Here is a 17767-nt window from a genome sequence, read left to right as displayed (position 1 = left end):
GTAGTAAAAACTTTATTGAATTTTCTATATCTTGGTATGTTTATTGTTCTTATAATTATAAAAGAGGATAATACGTATTTCTAAGATTAGAATTTTGGTGTGAGGGTTTTAATTAGAAATTAGCAGTAAACACTCAAGTGGCCCGCGCAATCATTCGTAAATCGCATTTGGTCCTTTGGCCAAAAAGGTTGGACACCCCTGCCTTAAACCAATGAAAACTTGTCAGTTAGCATCCTGGACTAAGGATTTTCAATATCTTAACATTTAGTGTGAAAACCATATTTGGAGAAAGTTAATCGGAAATTTTCCACACATGCTGGGCAATGCTCACTTAACCCAGGGCTGCATATACGAATTTGCGGGTTATAGGTCATATCCATTATTGCGCATCTAAATTATGCCCATATAAATATTACCGATAGTGCAACTTTGTGCAATGAGCAGGTGTTACACGCTGTGCCATACACTTTATAAAGACACGTGATAATTTGACAGGATTGTCAGTAATAGCGAAGAAGTTGGTTATCTTAGAAGCTATGCAAGGCGCATTTTTCATTAACGACATCCATCAACGTATGCGCTGTGAAAATATGAGTAGTGTGAAATTTCGCGCCATTTCTATTCCAAGCCCGTCACTTGTGACATTATAACGCTGGTTTTATCAATGTTAAGATCTGCGTTCTTATTGGTCTATTAATTATTGGATAGGACAAGGTTACAGCGAATAACGGATGAACTGATACATATAACGATGTTGAAAATTAACTTTCTGTCAAAGTATATGTATTCGACATTTTTGTGTATAACAGTACTGAAACGCTATTTTTAAATAGTTTTTTTTTTTTTTTTTAAAAAAACATCATCAGCTTGTGACGTTACAACGGCAAGTTTTTACATGACACCGATCATCGCAAAGTGACGTGAAAGCCCGCCCGCCATCTTTCTGCAAATGATCTCTTGATATACGTGTTTCGCCGCTGTCTTACAACGCTGGTTTTAATGCATCGCAACCGTTTACGTTTGCTATTTAAGTCATTGTGACTGTTCCGGCAATATCCCAGTTGATAAACGAACTTGGGGCTAAGCGGCCAGGCCGAGTTAAAAGGCCAAGTTCGTCTTCGTTGCGATTTAAGAAAGACAGTTTTACCTTTCAGAAATACGAAGTACTTCAGTTTTAACACTCTAGTGGAAGCTACTTTGTATCATGGCTTCATTTATACGCTGTGGTTAGGCTTTTTCTAGGCTGCGTTTTCTATCAGCATGGAAAATTACCAGCGGATCAAGTTGAAGTAAACCTGAATAAGTTGATAAATCTTTTTCATAAGCTGTGAATCACGTGCCACGCTACCCGGTCTTATTCCAACGTATATGGATTTGTTCACAAAATGATTTTATTCTTTTGGTGGAACCTTTGTACTTAAAGCGCCCGCATTTTTGTACGAGTTATGAAGATTAAAAAGTTTGCCTTTTCACTTCAGTTCACGTGAATCCATAGAGAATATATAGGGCAACAACGTAATGTGGAAGTTTTTCATTAGTCAGACAGCCCGGTGCTTATACTTAACTTCAAACCGAAAGTGGGTAATATTTAGCGTCGTAGAGACTTTGGTGATCTTTGCTTGATGTATTTTGGTTAATTACCTTCGTAATATTGTTGACAGAAATTACTTTTGCTTTCAGTATTAATCGCTAACGTTGGTTTACTTAGTTGAGTTGTAACTTAAAACATCTGTAGGCTGGTATTACATAGCCCATTACTAGTCGTAGTAGCCGTGTAGTATCATTTAGAAGTTTTCAATGCATTAACTTGCAGTCTTGCATGGATCGTACTTTGCCTTGCTTGCCTATAATATGGCTCTGTGTTATGTATATGTTCGATAAAAGTTAGTGGACCGGTTTATTGCTTATACCCTATCCTCCTATAGCATGGAAGGTCGCGTATTATATCCATCACAATATATCTATTGTTTAAAAGATAAGTCTGAAATGTTTAAATAATTGAAGTAAAAAGGTTAAAAGCCGTTCTGTACCTTGAAAAAAGACGATTTTCGCAAGTGTTAGGTTTTGCTCGAGTTTATTATCACCGTACACCGACAAGCGTGTGACTTGGTCGATTAAAAATTGATATTGGGCTCTTTTTAAAACCTGGAAGCGCAGATTCTTTATTTTAAATGGTTGTAGAGAAATGTTTGACGTTTGTAATAGTCATTTTGGTTGACACTTCGCATTTATGATGTTTTGGACGGAAAATCTCACCAAAAAAGGTCATTAAAAGCCTTTTTGACGTGTTTGCGGTCAAATCAAAAACACGATGCTGATTTTCTTTATTTTCAAGGCTTCCAGTCCAAGCTGCTGACTTTTCATTAATATTAATTAATCCTTCTGACGCTCGTAATGTCGGTATTCATGAATAAGTGTGAGAATTAGACTGCTGGGATTAGATAATAACACTTCGAGTGACGTATTGTTCCTTGGATAGGTTGTTAGTCTTCTCCCTGTGATGTCATAACGCCTCTTGTGACAATTTGATTGAAGAGCTCGATCTTGCCGTGACAGTGTCTGGCAGGAATGAAAACTGGTTTTAGATTTAGTTTAGATGGTAGTGGAGTTAGATTTATCACCTAATTTTCAGTGACATAATAGAAACTGATATATCAGAATAACGATTTTGGTTTTGCCCTTTTTTCCTATTTTAATGGAAACGGTGCCCTGCGTGGATATAATGCTTGTATCTGCGTCGATTTGTTTAGTCAGCTTGGTTCGTTTTTAACGATTTAGCATTCAGAAGTGGAGCTTTTAGGCCTTAAAAATATTTTTGGTGGCAGTACACTGCAGGCAACCAAGCTGTTTAAAACTTCTGTTGAATGAAAAATAATTTATCGCGCCTTGAATCAAAATTTTATGAAGTTTAGCTGATATTACATCCTAGCTGCACCTGAAATATGAACGTAGCAAATTTGAAACGTCATGAAGCGTTAAGTATGACATAGCCCGTACAGCTGCATCGCCTGTTACAGCAGCTGTATGCTGCACTAGCTTTTTCAAAATATTACATGCAATCTTGGTAAGAAACACCAGTATATGTAGCACACGGCGTTAATACATTATTAATGCAAGTACGGAGCTTCGATTGTCTCAACTTCCTTTTGTGAAGTCATAATCGACCTTGGATTGTCGTCGTCGCAGTGCTCAGTGATGCGTGAACAAACATAAAACTGCAACCTCACATTAAAATTATCAATAAACGATCGTTTTAAATCATTTGTGCTTTTTAAGTTTTTATTGTTGGTTTAGCTTGTTAAAGTTAATGACAAATAGAAACTCGGTACTGAGCAACTCGCAGTGTACGAATGATTGCTTGCAGTGCCACGGCCAGTTAAAGTAGCCTAACCGCAACGTAACTTTTGACTGTGTTTCCGGTTTTTTTTAACCCGACTGATCATTTCTTACAAACGTTTTTATCGTGACCCGCAGTTACTTTCGTAGTTTCCACACAGATCACACAATGTAGGCTTCACATCGCCACCAACTGTTTTGCAAATCTTCGGTTAATTGGTTCTACAAAACTAGAAATTACGATTTGTGTATATATCGTCACAGTAACATGGAACGTTGCTACTCATATGTATACAAATTCAAAGCAAACAGGAAACTAAGAATGTACTTATACAAGTACAGTGGGACAAGTACAGATAGAATTTTCCTTTGACGGGTTTTTAGATGCCAGACAGCCATGCGGTTAATACGTCAATGATAATAACGATAAGCAAACATCTGCATAATCATGGCCCTAGTCACAAGTCCAGTACTTTTCTTGATAAGAACTCAAGAGCATTCGCGAGCGAGCATAAGAATTGATCCTTTGTCGGCTTGAAATAGCAAATTTCAATACATCCTAATTTTATAAGAAACTGCCAAGGTCTTGTAGAGTTTTGTCCAAAACACTACGTTTTACTTCATCTTTGTCAGTTTCTGAACTGTAAGCGGCCAGGTTGTTTTTTACTCGGTGAACTTTGATGTTAAAAGAAAATTTATGTTTTGTTAAGTTAAGAAGCTCCATAAGAAACTTTTACTAACCTGCAATAATTATTCCTAAACTAAAGGCTGGGTAACCAGACAATTCGATTTCAAGTTTCTCATAAAAAAGTAGGGCATAAATTTGGACTTTTGATTTTTACAATTGCTTGTACGCGACGTGTTTTTGTTTGTATATTATTTTCAATTGAATATCGTTGAAAATAATACAAAAATGTTGATTTTAAAAAAATGTTTCACGCAATAGCGGTCGAGTATTGATGAATATGATCCGTCGTATTCTGCTGAGATTGTCTCTGTTTGATTTTCCCTACGGTCCATGTAGAACCACTCTGTTGTGGCCAGTGCGGATGAAGTTATTTTCGGCTGTTTTAGGTATTTTAAAGCAGGTTTTGTTTCTTCTTCGTTTCAAAAATTTGTGTAACATTTTTCAGAAAATGGGGTAACTTTAACAAACCACTACTTAAGGAATTTAATTCCACGCGTTTAATCACTTATCTATAACAGGTATCAATGCTGACACATAATGGGATATAATTGTTGAGATAATCATCAAAGATTAATTGTCGTTTGTGAAAAGATAAAGGTTGATTATACTAAGAGTATTTTGACCGTTTCTCATTGCCACAATGGCTGACGTCACTACGTGCGTAACCCTGGTGAGATTGTAAGTTCGTTTTAAGAAACTTTCTGAAAATAGTATTTAATTTGATATGAATTGTTTGTTTTCATTCCGACTTTTGCGTTTAAACATCTTAACCTCCACGACTCAGATTTCGTGGAAGTCCTATATGGTCCGGCTGATAAAGGTTTTTTTTAATTGTTACAGGGGTAACCCCACACTATACTAATATTGTCAAAAGAATTATAAAACAATTACATCTCTTCCAGAGATTAAATGGAAGATTATATTCTTTTATATTTCAAAAATGTTAAACGTCGGTTTAGCGATTTGAAAATGTTAAGCAGTGTAATAAGACTATCTTTTGAAATGGTTGTATATTTTATGTAGTTTTTCGGTTGGTCTAATTGTTGAAGTTGTGTTTGTCATAAACGAAAATTTAATTACTGAAAAAGAAATTCTTCCGTAATAAGGTTTGTTTATCTTTTGAAACAAGATACGGAAGAACCTTTCTCTTTTTGAAGACCCTTTCTTCAAAGTCAAACCCTACTATAAAAAATGGCGAGTTGCGTATTCTGAGAATAAATGGAAAGGAATCGTAACAGAAACATGCACCTAAGATTGAAAAGTATAGAATTAATCGAAAGCAGACTTTCTGATTTCTTGTTAGAATGGTGGCAACTGATTTTGCTGTTCAGTTTTGAGTTAGTATATTTTTCGCAAGATTTCAGTTGTTACGAAATTAAGTAACTGTAATTGTGACTGTAATAATTAACTTGTAATTGACCTGTAACAATGTGTTATTTAGAGAATCAGGTTCCAGAAAATTTAGTTCATTAAAATAAGTGATTTTATGCGAAACGTATCCGAAAAGCCACCTTTGCGACTGTCAGCAACAAAATAACATTAACCAATAACTTATACCAAATTCTCTTTCGACTCTCCCCAAGTTGTACGTTTAAAACTGCGTAAATTATGAAACAAAATACCACCACCTCGCCCTGTGTAAGCCGTAGATAATTACATTACCTAGATATGTACTGTATTTGAATAACAAGAACTCCCATGGGTCCTAAAATGCACTTCGGGGTCCCGTAATGAACACTTCAATGGTAACTGAACATTTGGTTGTCCGGGATGTTAAATTTTAAACATATTTATCTTTGCTTTATAATATAATAGACACTATAATGACTTAATAAACTTTGCTTGTCGAGTTTGATAAAATAATTACACAAGCGTTGCTTGAGGACTTAGCGGCTCGAGAACAGGCGGCTGTGCTGGCAACAGGTTCATATGTCAAGCTGAGAATAATGGCTGTGGCTATTGAGATAATCTGGTAAATAAAAACTAAACATACTGCATTAAGTTTCAGTTGTAAACTTACCACAAACGCTACTATATTACAAGGTATATTATAACTGTCCTAATATGGGCTGGATTGTTTTAATCAATATAGCAAGTTTGCTCATACTTATTAAGCCCAAATGAGGTCTGAGCACATGTCTACTAGCCTACTATAGAAAGTCCAACCATAAATACAGTACAATGTTAGAAAAATCCCCGGTAAAGTGATTATTACGTGAGAGGTCACTGCTGGGTCAAGGGAAGTTTATTCGTGACAAATGACGTTGTCAGCGACTGTCAAGAGTTCATCTTAACTGGAAAAGACGCAACATCTGATGTGAATAGAACGCTAATGACTTAGAACTTTTTCTTTTTTGTTTTAAAAACGTAGCTATCAATGAAAATTTGTTCGAGCGATCGTGAAAGAATGAATTGTTATAGGCTGAGTATCATTGTTGATGCAACTTTTGCAAATGAGATATTGTTTAGTTATTTTTAGCAGTTGAAGCAGAGTTTTTAATGTTCCAGTTTTATTTACAGTGGTGAAAACCTCTATTTAGTTCTTCATATCGGTTGTTAATCAACGAACAAAAAACCCTATGATCATAGAGAAAGGAATGAAAATTTTGCTTATGAACAAAAATGGAACATAATCATCGCAATTATTTCTTCGTCCATATCCCGCATAGCGTGACAGATAGCCTAAATCTATACAAGAGAATAGTTCCAACCTACCAGAGATACGAGCGCAGAAAAGCGAATTCTGCTGTATTAATCACCGAGTCGTAATGACTGCATTTACTTTTTTCAAAGACTTGACTTGAGCCTTTTAACTTTAAGACTTTTAAAACCAACTTTTAAGACTTTCAACGAAAATAATTACATAAAAGACTCGAGTGATTTTCTTTCAAAAGACTCGAGTTGACTTGAGTCGTGCATGGTAAATGACTTGACCTGACTTGCGAATTGACTATTTCAACTTGATTGCGGCTCTGAATAATCATAATTGCTTAAACATTTTATCCTACGCATTGTCTTTTCTTGCGACAAGTGTAGGTAATAAGTTCTACCTGATTACCTGACATAACATGGCCTGGCATATTCTACACAGTCTGCTGGAACAGGTGCGTGTCCATTCCACATTTCCGGGCAAGTTATGGATCATAATGATGTTTATATTTCGCATTCTTGTGGTTGCCAGAATAGGAGACAATGTCTACCACGATGAACAGGTAAAACTTTCGTATATGTGAATTCATCCAAGCAACGTTTGGAGTTTATGTCAATGCAAAAAGCTCTTAAACTGCGAAAACTCTTCTTTTTTAGTCACAATTTGTCTGCAATACTCTGACTCCCGGTTGCATGAACATCTGCTTCAATCGATTCAGTCCGATCTCTCAACTTCGTTTCTGGTCGCTGATGGTTCTTGTAGTCTCATTACCAGGGGTGCTTTTCTGCATCTACGCCTACCACAAGATCTACCACGCCTACGTCAAATTTCCTCTTGGCGAAGAGCAGGAGGAAGGTAAGATGAAAGGCTGGGAAAGCTGTTCCGACATGGGATCCGCTTCTACTTACATGCAGCCTCCGAGTTTCAAGAGAAAGAGGAATAACTCGTCTCCGATTTACTCCAACGCGACCGCTCCTCCACTTTATGTCGTGAAGAGACTGAACTCGAAAAAAGATGAAAAATCGGAGAAAGATCGAAAATCGAAAAACTACGACGGTCCGCGGCACCGGAAGAGGCACGGACTAAATGAGGAAGAGAAGAAAGACCTGATGGAAAAAAGGAAAAGCTCAACAACCGACAACAACTTCACATCCGACGAAATGCGCACGGGACGACGTTGGCAGTGGTCTGATCATACGTAAGCGCTTCTATGACGTAGAAAGACGTCACGAATGCTATCATAACCACTCAATGTCTATGACCCTATTAGGATAACATCACATTTTTATAGGTCGCGATTAGGCTACCCCATAGTCTACGCGGATAAAAACGGGAGAAAAGTGGAGTACATCAAGGAGATTAAACCACATGATGAAGTAAAGTTGAACAAAGAAAAGAGACGGATGCTGGAAAATCCCCAGCTCTGTCGCGCTTACTGGTGGCATGTTGTCGTCAGAACTCTATTTGAGGTGAAACGAGGGCTTTGTTGTTTCTGCCTGTTGGAAAATTAACATGGCAACTTATACATGTTTATTTTTTGTGTGTTGTTTTTTGCAAGGTTTTAGCAATCTCTGGAAGTAGTTTTTAGGTTATGGATTGATTGCTTTGTTCAAAACTCTGTACACTCAATACAATCGTTTGTTTGCAGATATAGACGATTTATATAACAACCATATATAGCTAAATAATTTTACAAAAGATTAACATCTAAACTTGGTAGTGATAAAATTAATTTAATCTTTACAAAATTTTCAAACATAATTTTATTGCAATCTATCAACGGAATAACAACTTTTTTGACCTGTCTCAAATGAATGTATGCTCGTTTAAGTTCTGCTTGAGTCTATAAAGAACGCGACTCGTTTAAGTAAAAACTATTTTTAATCTGACTTTGGAGAAATTGTGCCACATAGCGGAGAAGGGCGAGGTATTGTGGTCATTTAAAGATGACAATATAATCTCTATGGCTGTTTCGACTCCGATGTTAATAGATCTCCCACTTGACTTGGAAAATCTTACCGACGTGACGTCACTTGGGCTATAATATATTTCCCACTTTGCTTGTACTTGAACCCTTAATTATAGATCTCCATAACGGAGTAACAATTTTATTTTTAAGGCCGGGTTCCTTCTTGGCCAGTACTATCTTTACGGGTTCGCTGTACCTGAATTGTACGAGTGCACAGGATTCCCCTGTGTTAAGACGGTTGACTGTTTTGTTTCACGTCCCATGGAGAAGACCTGTCTTCTATGGTTGATGTTTGTATTAGGTAGGTCAGAAATTTCAGCTCTTTTCATAATTACTGATTGTTTTTTTGTCCTGGGCTGTTTCACTTTCACAGAGCTTTTAGCTTCATGTAAAGCTGACCTTAACACTCGTGTGAGATACTGACATTACATGTCTTTATGTAGCCACGAGTATGAACACTGTGGCTTTTCTTTCCAGGTGGTCTTGCTTGCCTTCTGAGCTTTGCTGAAATGTGGACGTTAGGTTTGAACCGACTCAAGTACGCCTTCTGTTGCCATGGACCCAGCTTGACTTACGAGGAAAAACGTCGTCGTTTAGCCACACTGCAAAGCATCGCTGAGAATCCCCACAACCACAATTCGAAACCCCCCAAGGACGAGGTAATTATGATGCGCGGGAAAGGATTCACATCAGCCATCAGCTTGGACAGTCTCAGCAGCGACACCACTGTTGAAAGTGTTTGACGACGCAGGAACGTATGGGCCTCACTTAACCCTATTCTAACTAGGCTTGGCTTCTCCCGCACACTGTCATAGCAAAACGTGGCGTACAGTTGCATTGTTTGCTGTAGAAACTTGAAATTTGGTGACTTTTCCTAAAAAATGTTCAGCTATCTGTCCATGTTTGTTTGATAAAGTTGGATTTTGTAATTTTTAAGATATTGCGATATTTTCATAATTTTCCTCTGCTTTGCTCTGCTCTCCGCATTGAAGCGTATTACTCATTTACGCACCAATAACTCGACTAACTATTCTCTTGCGTTCTCTTCTCGCAGTCAGCTGGCTTTCCGCACAGCGGGGGCGCGGCGTAACAAGAAGAATTTCTAGAAATGTGTCACTTTTAGAAATACTTAATTTACACTAAATTCACTTTCTTTAGTTTTACAATTATGATTTATACAGGAAGCCAGATGATTTTTCTACTAACCTGTCAAAATCCGATCAGTTTACGACGTATAGTTTTCTAGTAATTAACGATTGAAAATGTGTGTGCGGGGTCGGCCACACCTAGTTTTTTAGTAAACTCGCGTTCCTGGTTAGGATAGGGTTAAATGCTGACTGAACTGACTCCAATACTTTATAAAGCCAGCTCCACAGCTTTGAAATACACGAAGTTAGCTTTATCTCGTCGGTTTGAACCACTGACACAAACGGAGTTAGTTCTTGCGCAAGAAATAATAAACCAAGACTCCGTTTAACATCAACTTTATGCATCACAACACAGAAACTTAGCCCTTAAATTAACAGTCGGCGCAGTCAGCATTGCTTTCCTTCATTGATTTTTGTCGGCCCGGAAACAAAACACCTCTTTGCGACAATCGCATATGTAGAAACTTATAACTGAGTCGCGATTTGAGAGACACCGTTCCCGAAACAAAATTAGTTGTTAATAAATTCAAAATCTGTAAGTTCTCGGTATTTTTTCCAGGTGTTATGCCCGGCATAAAAGATAGCATCCAACAGTAATTTTAGTTCACGCATACCATGATCGTAGCCATATTCACTTGCTTTTGCATTCACTCTTAGAAATTGTTCACTGTGATTCACTTTTTGTACGCTTGTGATGACATCGTGAGACGTAAACCGCCATAAAATGTGCCTTAATTCGAATTAAACTATGTTTATGCTGTATTTTAGTTGTGTTTAATGCTTCAAACAAAGCTACTGTATATATGGAAGCCATGGTATTGTTACTTGCATTGAAAACATAAGTATATTTACTATACATGAGCAAAACTTCTATTTCTGTTTATTCATTGCTAACTCGCGATCCTCTATTATAGGTAAGTTGTAAAACTAATGACAATAAGCGAACTTCTTTATTATGTTATATTATTATTATATCCTTTATTATATTATTCCAAGATTTCGATTAGCTTCTGGTAGCAATCCACTATCAATAGATTCATAATTCAATCACGGTTGCGTGGCTGCCACTGCAAATTATTCATTCCGCCTCTGTGTCTTCCTCCTGAATGACGTCAATCTTCAGCAAATTGACGTCACCGCGTTTGTATGGCGTCATCTGATTGCTTAAGCTCGACCTCGACCGCTTCAGACTGTAGCGGGTGTTGATTTGAGACGGGGTTTTCTAAAGTGTCGGAGTTGACTGCGTTGATTACATGGTATTCGAATAACTTAATGACCAATGAGCCTACCCTAGCGGTAATGAGCCTACCCTAGCGGTAATGAGACTACCCTAGCGGTAACAAGCCGAGTCTAACGGTAACATACTTAACCCACTTTTAGAGATGTGACGTCATGGGTGGATAAAAGTGGTGACGGTTGTGTTGTCATCGATAAAGTGTTACGCTTTTGCTGCAAAATAAACATCCGTTGACCGACCGCGACGCCGTCTTCAAGATCGTTTTCCATAACCATACTTTTCACTCTTCGTAGAACGTGAGATCTGAAAACACATCAACGAAAATTTTCTGTGACGTAAGAGAGTTAGCGATAGTGTTAATTAAATCTTTTCAACCGCTGAGCCAGTTCTGGTAAGGTGCTGCGAAAAAGGTTGAAAATCCTGTTTTAAAGTCTAGCTCTAGACCAAGGATGTCCAATCTTTCGCCCGCCTGACATTTTTATGCGGCCCGCTGGTCATTTTTACTCCAAAAGTATGTACTGTATGCACCCATTTTTCTTGAAATTTAATAGGTTCTGCGGCCCATTGAATTATTTCAAGTGACAATGGGGCTCACTATAATAAAAGGTTGGACATCCTTGCTCTGGACTCTCGCGACATAAAGGAAGCAGTCAGTTAATGCATGCATGGACACAAATTTGACTGCACGGTAACTCTTTTCGTCATCAGTCGGATAAAGTTTAAACTGAAATCGCTCACTTCACAGCGTTGTTGTCTGTGGTCGTATTGACTTGTAGAAACCTGCCAGCATCGTTGGAAGTTTCTGGGACGTCGTTTCCAGCTGCCGGTATGGGTTGAAGAATTCCAGTGTCAAAGCCGACGATTTCTGGCTGGTCTAAACAATGATTTTTATTGTTGTCAGTAAAACACTTCTCGCCTCTTTGTACCGTTATTTCGTCCACTACCGCATAATTAAGGTCAAAAACTGTAAAATATACTTCCCTATCTAACGCCATTGGGCTCGTGTGCGGTAGCTTATCACTAGGGCAACCAAAAGTCAATATGGTCAATTTTTTTTTACCTGCTCAGAATGCTATGAAACAAGCACAAAACAAATTTCAGCTTTGTACGACGTGTGGTATAGAAGTTAATAGGTCAGATAAAGTCAAAATGTTACGTTAGGTCAAAATACGGTCAAATTGTTTCGTTAGGTCTTTTTTTTAGGTCAAAATCTATTAAACTTGTAATTTTGTAACCATTTTGTAATATTATTCTTCCGTTTTTCTCTTTTCTTGTACCGCAAACAATTCCAGTCCCGCAAATTTTACTTAGAACCAAAGCCACAAAGAGAGGGAAGGCTTTTCAGCGCGTTTGGTGACGTCACGATGTGACGTCATTGCATTTGAAACTGCAAGTTGTCAATCTTAATACGCAGAAACGAAAAAAAAGTCAACACTAGAAAAGCATTTTGTCATTTTTAAATGCAGCTTTAGATTAGAAAGTTGCTGTAGACAGTGTAGAGACTATCAGTATAGCGTTTTTCAAAATGAAGTCAAAATTTAAACTTTTTAGGTCAAAATAAGGTCAAAATGTAAACTTTTTAGGTCAAAATAAGGTCAAAATATAAACTTTTTAGGTCAAAATGAGGTCAAAATTTGCAAATTTTAAGGTCAAAATTTAAAATTTTTAGGTCAAAAAACTGGTTGCCCTACTCATCACTAATATATCACACATTGCGTACCTCGGGTCAAAAATTTGCCCAGCCTAGCTAGGACCTATTTACTGTAGGTATCGCGTCCTTAACGCGGTAAACGCCATCACGGAAAGATTTTTCATTACAAGAAAACATTAAAAAAAAAAGATTTTTCAGAAAGAAAAGATCGAGACGAAAAAAAATCAAACGGGTCACTCTTTGTGTTTATATATATATATAGTGCAATACGATCCTAAAACGAGTTTACCTTGAACTAAAGTATGCGAAATGTCAGTGCATGTTTCACTTCAAAAATCATAGTGTAATGCATTGCATATAACAGGTCAAAGTACCTTAGTTTAAGACAAACTTGTTTCAGCCTTGCACTTCAATTCAGTGTGTAGCCTACTACTAACTTTTGTCTAAATTTTTAATTGAGTAAAGTGGACCGTACCATTCGGGATACAGAGATCAATTTCATCGTCATCAAATTCGTCATCGGAAAGACGTAAGACGTCGTCGTCGCTAAGCGACGCCTCCTCAAATTCGTAACCTTCCTCAATTCTGGATCTGGTTAGTTTTGTTCTTGAGCAAACACTACTCGCACACGAGTCAGCGCTTGACCAATCTGGAAAGAATTCCGAGTTTGTATCACTTGTTTCGTCACTAGTGACGTCATCTAAGTTTGTGAGCGATGGTCCGAAAGGTAGGCTGTGATCGATTCCAACTCCAGGTAAAACTTTAAGCCCGCGCTGGGAAGGCTCGTTTGCCAACTATAAGAAAACATGTCGGTAATGACCTGGTAGGTTAACCTAGGATATTGCTTATTACATACGGTAAGCCTATACGTCGACGCTGCTTTGCATTAAAACTCCTATGTTAGGCCTATTTGAGTAAAACCTCGGTTGAAGCACTACTTTTAATGTGTGAGGAGCTGGACAGAAGATCTTTTAGCTTTGTTTGCAGTTCTTTTGTTTCTTCGCTTTCTTTTTCGTTAAAACAGTTCTCTACGTGGTCTGCGATCTCCATTGCTGCCTTGTTAGTCAAATCGAAAACTTTTTCATTTTGCAGCTTGGCTTGTTTTGCCAACACTTTGGATTTCTTAGTTAACTTTTTAACTCTTTTAGCTTGACGATTAACAAATGTCAGTTCTTCCTCATAGTTAGTAAGATCGTCTTCATTCTCCATTTTATAGTTGTTAGAGACATAGCTGCTATCTACTATGTTATAAAATGCTTGGTTTTAGTCTCCATTTCCTACGAATAACAGTTACTGTATATTAGTTTCAACATATTTGCAATTAATGTGGTTGTGCTCTTATCTATGACGTAACAAATAAATCATTAGCTTGTTCTTTCAAGCAAACTGATAATTTTGTTATGGAAATCTTGTAATTGAAGTGCAGTTAGGTCTCATTGCGCAAAGGTAAACCTGAACTTAATAGGCTTTCATGTTAACGTTGAAATAAATGATAAAAATTCAACGTTTTAGTTGTTGAAGTGTAATTCCTGGCCAACTTGTTGCCGCAAACATTTTAAACTTGAGTTTAACATATGATGTGTATAGTATGCGGTAGTATCTTATAGACTTATAGAGTATAGACTAATCATGACTGAAACAATATAGTGGATTGGGACAGTGAAATAGCTTGAAGGCTAAATTTGGGTTGACTTGATAAAGGGACTTGGTAATGTGATTGTGATGGTTTCCTTCAAACGCAAAACATTGATGGTATTTCAATCATTTGTGTAATATGGAAAACTTTACGAGATGTGATATTAGGGGCACAGGGTGACACCACCTTACTACCATAATCCAACTTTTAACCTAAACCTAACTAAGTCCTCAGTTAACCAAATGGAACACTTTAGGCTGTTACTGTACAGCAAAACACTTGCTTCAGAAATGTAGATAATAACGCACATTGCATCGACTAAACCACTAAATAATGTGCAAGTCCCTATAACCTTGTTTATTGCGTCCTCTTCATGCGTATGGAATGCTGCAAGCTAGTGTAAAGCCACAGGTAATTTCCCAGAAAGTTTCCAATTACCTCGTCGTGGTATGTCGTATTACAGTATTTCCTTATTAATTGGTGCGTTTAACTTCGAAGAAATGGTCCACGCAAAATGGCAATATAACGTCAGCTTTGTGTGATGTTATCTGGAAGTGGTATTGCATTCACGGAGTTATGAAGAACATAATTTAAATTATCTTTTCTACTTTCCGTGCTGGAAGAGAAACGTATAATTCAATGGCCTATGTTTAGTTTAATTGTAGAAAGCTTCTGACATTGTACAGGCTATTATAGCTGCAGGAAACCAATAGCTCGAACAAGACTTTCACAGCTTCTTTTATACATGAAGTGTATAGGCCTAAGAATAAGCTATGCAAGATGATTCCATGGATGAAGTATTATACGTTGTTGGTGATGGGCATCAGTTGTTGTATAACCTTAGTTTATATATCAAGTATACAAATGGATTCTACCTGCGTTGGTGCAAAAAGCTTATATTACAGAAATTATCAGTCGAACATAGCAAAGACGACTACTAAAAAGCTAGAGGCATCAAATATCACCAAAGATTTTGCCTTACCTGACGAAACCAAAAATCCAAATTCGGCATTTTATGGAAACATTTACAAAGATACTTACGGTTTGCCGCTTAGCGCATTTGGGGTGTCATCATTTAAGCAATTACGGACTGAATGGATTCATTACCTTCCATGGCTCGCAAAATCTCTCTTAAACTATCGGTCTAATGGACAATCAAACGACACATGTTTCTTCACCACAATCACTTCTAAACTTTTTGTAAAAAAGCGAACAAGTTATGTGGTGGGAGATGTTTTTGTTGCTCATATTCAAGCCAGGGATCAACTGATGCGGAATAAAACGTTCGGAGGTGATTATTTTCGCGCAAGACTCATCAGAACGAGATTTGGAGAAGCAATGGATGGAATTCCTTGTGCGATATACGACCACGCCAATGGAACGTACACAGTGAAGGCTCCTTTGTTGATGAGCGGAGATTTTACGTTGGAAGTGAAGTTGTTGCTTTCAGTTGAAGGAATTGATCGTTGGATAAAATTTACTGAGTTAGGAGAATACAAGGTCGTGATACACACAGCTGTTTTAAAATCTATGGAGCTCGTTTATTGTGGGATCCATCTCACGACATTTAAGAGGTAAGGTAGCCTCAAGCTAATTTGTACTGGAGTATAGTTCGGCTTTATAAGGTAACTTATAGTCTATCTATAAAGGGTACAAATGAAAGCGAAACAGCGTGTTAAAGAAAACCGCATCTGTAACGACAAACATTCAATAGTCCTTACTAGCCATATATGATGTTTGGCTTTACTAGAGTAGCCTAAGTGTTGAAATGGAAAATTCTATTGTAATATACAATGTTCCACAGATACTCGCCAGAGAAGCTATGCGATTACAGCAACCCTAGAAACCAAGAACCGTGGTTTTGCGTTCGACCTCCATCCGGCATCTGCCATCCCATCGTTCAATACAGACACAGATTGTTGCCTTGGCGGCCACCGTTTCAAATCAGTGTAGATTCCTTGAAAGAGTACGGAAAATTCGGTGAAGTCTTCGGCTCGTCTGTGCGTATAAAAGTAATGAAAAAAGGATCCGATAATCTGGAATGTTACTTACGGAATGGAATATAAAGGTACCTCGATACCTGCGGGATATCTCCGAAATGACAGATGGGTTTCACTCCAGCAAAAATCACCAGTTCTATCTCTCGCTTGGTCGCGTAATTGTTTCAAAAACAAAGTAATTTATATGGTCGGAGACTCGACTATGAGACAATTTTTCGAGATTGCAGTTGCCGTCTTCAACCTTACACAAACTGGTCCCAGCAATAAGATAAACAGACACGCTTCTCAACTTGGCCAGGATAAAACAGTCAACATCACCATCTATTACAGAACACACGGCGTACCGGTATCCGTGAGGTGTGTGCCTGGCACCAAACCGTATATAAGTGACACTATTGAGACTCTTAAGACGGGAGGCCCTGCTCTTTATGTTATCTTCAATATCGGAGTCCATCTGCTGCATTACGATACTTCGTATTTCGTACATAGAATTCTGAAAATTCGCGATGCCATTGCAGATCATTTAAGAATATTTCCTGATACAAGGTTCATACTTCGAGGTTTAAATGTGGTGGAAACAATGGAAGAATGGGCAATTTTTAGATTGGAGGTTATCCTTAGAGAGGTGTTCAAAAGTTTAAAAGGCATGTTGTTTTTGAATTTTTGGGATTATACCACAGTGTCGCCACTGAAACATTATCACCCTGGGGAACATGCGCTAAACGAAGAAGCATTATTACTATTCAGTTATGTCTGCAATTGGCCTAAGTAAAAGTTTCTATAAACGTAGGCGTAAATACGTTATATTTTCTTCCATGACACAACTGTAAAGACCAATATAAAATATAGCATTTTTTATCTTTCGGAAAGTCTCATATACCGAGTAGCATGAAGGCTATAGGATAGATGATATTTTTTCCTTGCTTGTCTTTTTTTATCTTTGTACGAAAACGCAATTTGGTCATATTAGCATGACGTTGCAGTTTCAAATATGCTACTGCAACGTTTAAAGTGCTCTGAGCATAGGAGAACAAACCTGCAGTAGAAAACTATAATTCTACATTTACGTGATGTTGCAATGTTTGTTGAACCAGAGTTTCATTCGAAACGTATTATCTTGAAAATCCATTAGCAGTGCATATACTGCTTTTTCCTCCTTCTTAAGTTGATCCTTGGTTACTTTCGTAGTAGGGTGATTACTGATTATAATTACAATAACAAGACGCAACGTGTAGATTATAAATACGGTGAAAAGTTTAAATCTTATATGAATATAATATTACAGTAAGCTGTATCAAATATAACAGATATTTTTGTACCATGTCTTATTGATCCTTACAGTTTTAGAAAGTTGTTGAGAAGCAAACAAATATACTAATAAACCTACATAAAGTTGCAGATATGTTCTATTTCTTATCTGTTTTCAGAAAATTTCGGCAGCTGTTGCCAGAT

General features: G+C 37.5%; 2 protein-coding genes and 1 pseudogene across 4 annotated transcripts; 2 read left to right on the top strand and 1 right to left on the bottom strand.

Annotated features, from left to right (window-relative positions):
- Positions 1–7033: 7033 nt before the first annotated feature.
- LOC143463240 (gap junction delta-2 protein-like) lies at positions 7034–10553 on the top strand. 2 transcript variants are annotated; one of them, XM_076961670.1, is made up of 6 exons: positions 7034–7236; positions 7331–7872; positions 7966–8143; positions 8794–8944; positions 9121–9415; positions 9974–10553. In XM_076961670.1, exons 1-5 carry the CDS (start codon positions 7093–7095, stop codon positions 9384–9386), a joined length of 1281 nt encoding a protein of 426 aa, XP_076817785.1. In that variant the 5' UTR covers positions 7034–7092; the 3' UTR covers positions 9387–9415; positions 9974–10553. The 2 variants fall into 2 exon arrangements, with proteins under 2 accessions (XP_076817785.1, XP_076817784.1); XM_076961669.1 differs by having other exon boundaries at positions 9121–10553.
- Positions 10554–10724: 171 nt separating this feature from the next.
- On the bottom strand, positions 10725–13963 carry LOC143463246 (uncharacterized). The gene is made up of 5 exons (XM_076961677.1): positions 13601–13963; positions 13155–13473; positions 11767–11902; positions 11166–11331; positions 10725–11013 (listed from the first exon to the last, which is right to left on the bottom strand). Exons 1-5 carry the CDS (start codon positions 13886–13888, stop codon positions 10870–10872), a joined length of 1053 nt encoding a protein of 350 aa, XP_076817792.1. The 5' UTR covers positions 13889–13963; the 3' UTR covers positions 10725–10869.
- A 1216-nt stretch (positions 13964–15179) lies between these two features.
- LOC143463399 (NXPE family member 4-like) lies at positions 15180–17609 on the top strand (annotated as a pseudogene). Its single transcript, XR_013118299.1, has 2 exons — positions 15180–15889; positions 16120–17609. The product of XR_013118299.1 is annotated as an NXPE family member 4-like (transcript).
- The last annotated feature ends 158 nt before the right edge of the window (positions 17610–17767 follow it).

This window comes from Clavelina lepadiformis, chromosome 6 (genome assembly GCF_947623445.1).
Source record: "Clavelina lepadiformis chromosome 6, kaClaLepa1.1, whole genome shotgun sequence".
NCBI classification, from domain to species: Eukaryota; Metazoa; Chordata; class Ascidiacea; order Aplousobranchia; family Clavelinidae; genus Clavelina; species Clavelina lepadiformis.
Note: the sequence above shows the minus strand (reverse complement) of the source record. Positions and strands in the feature narration are given on the sequence as shown.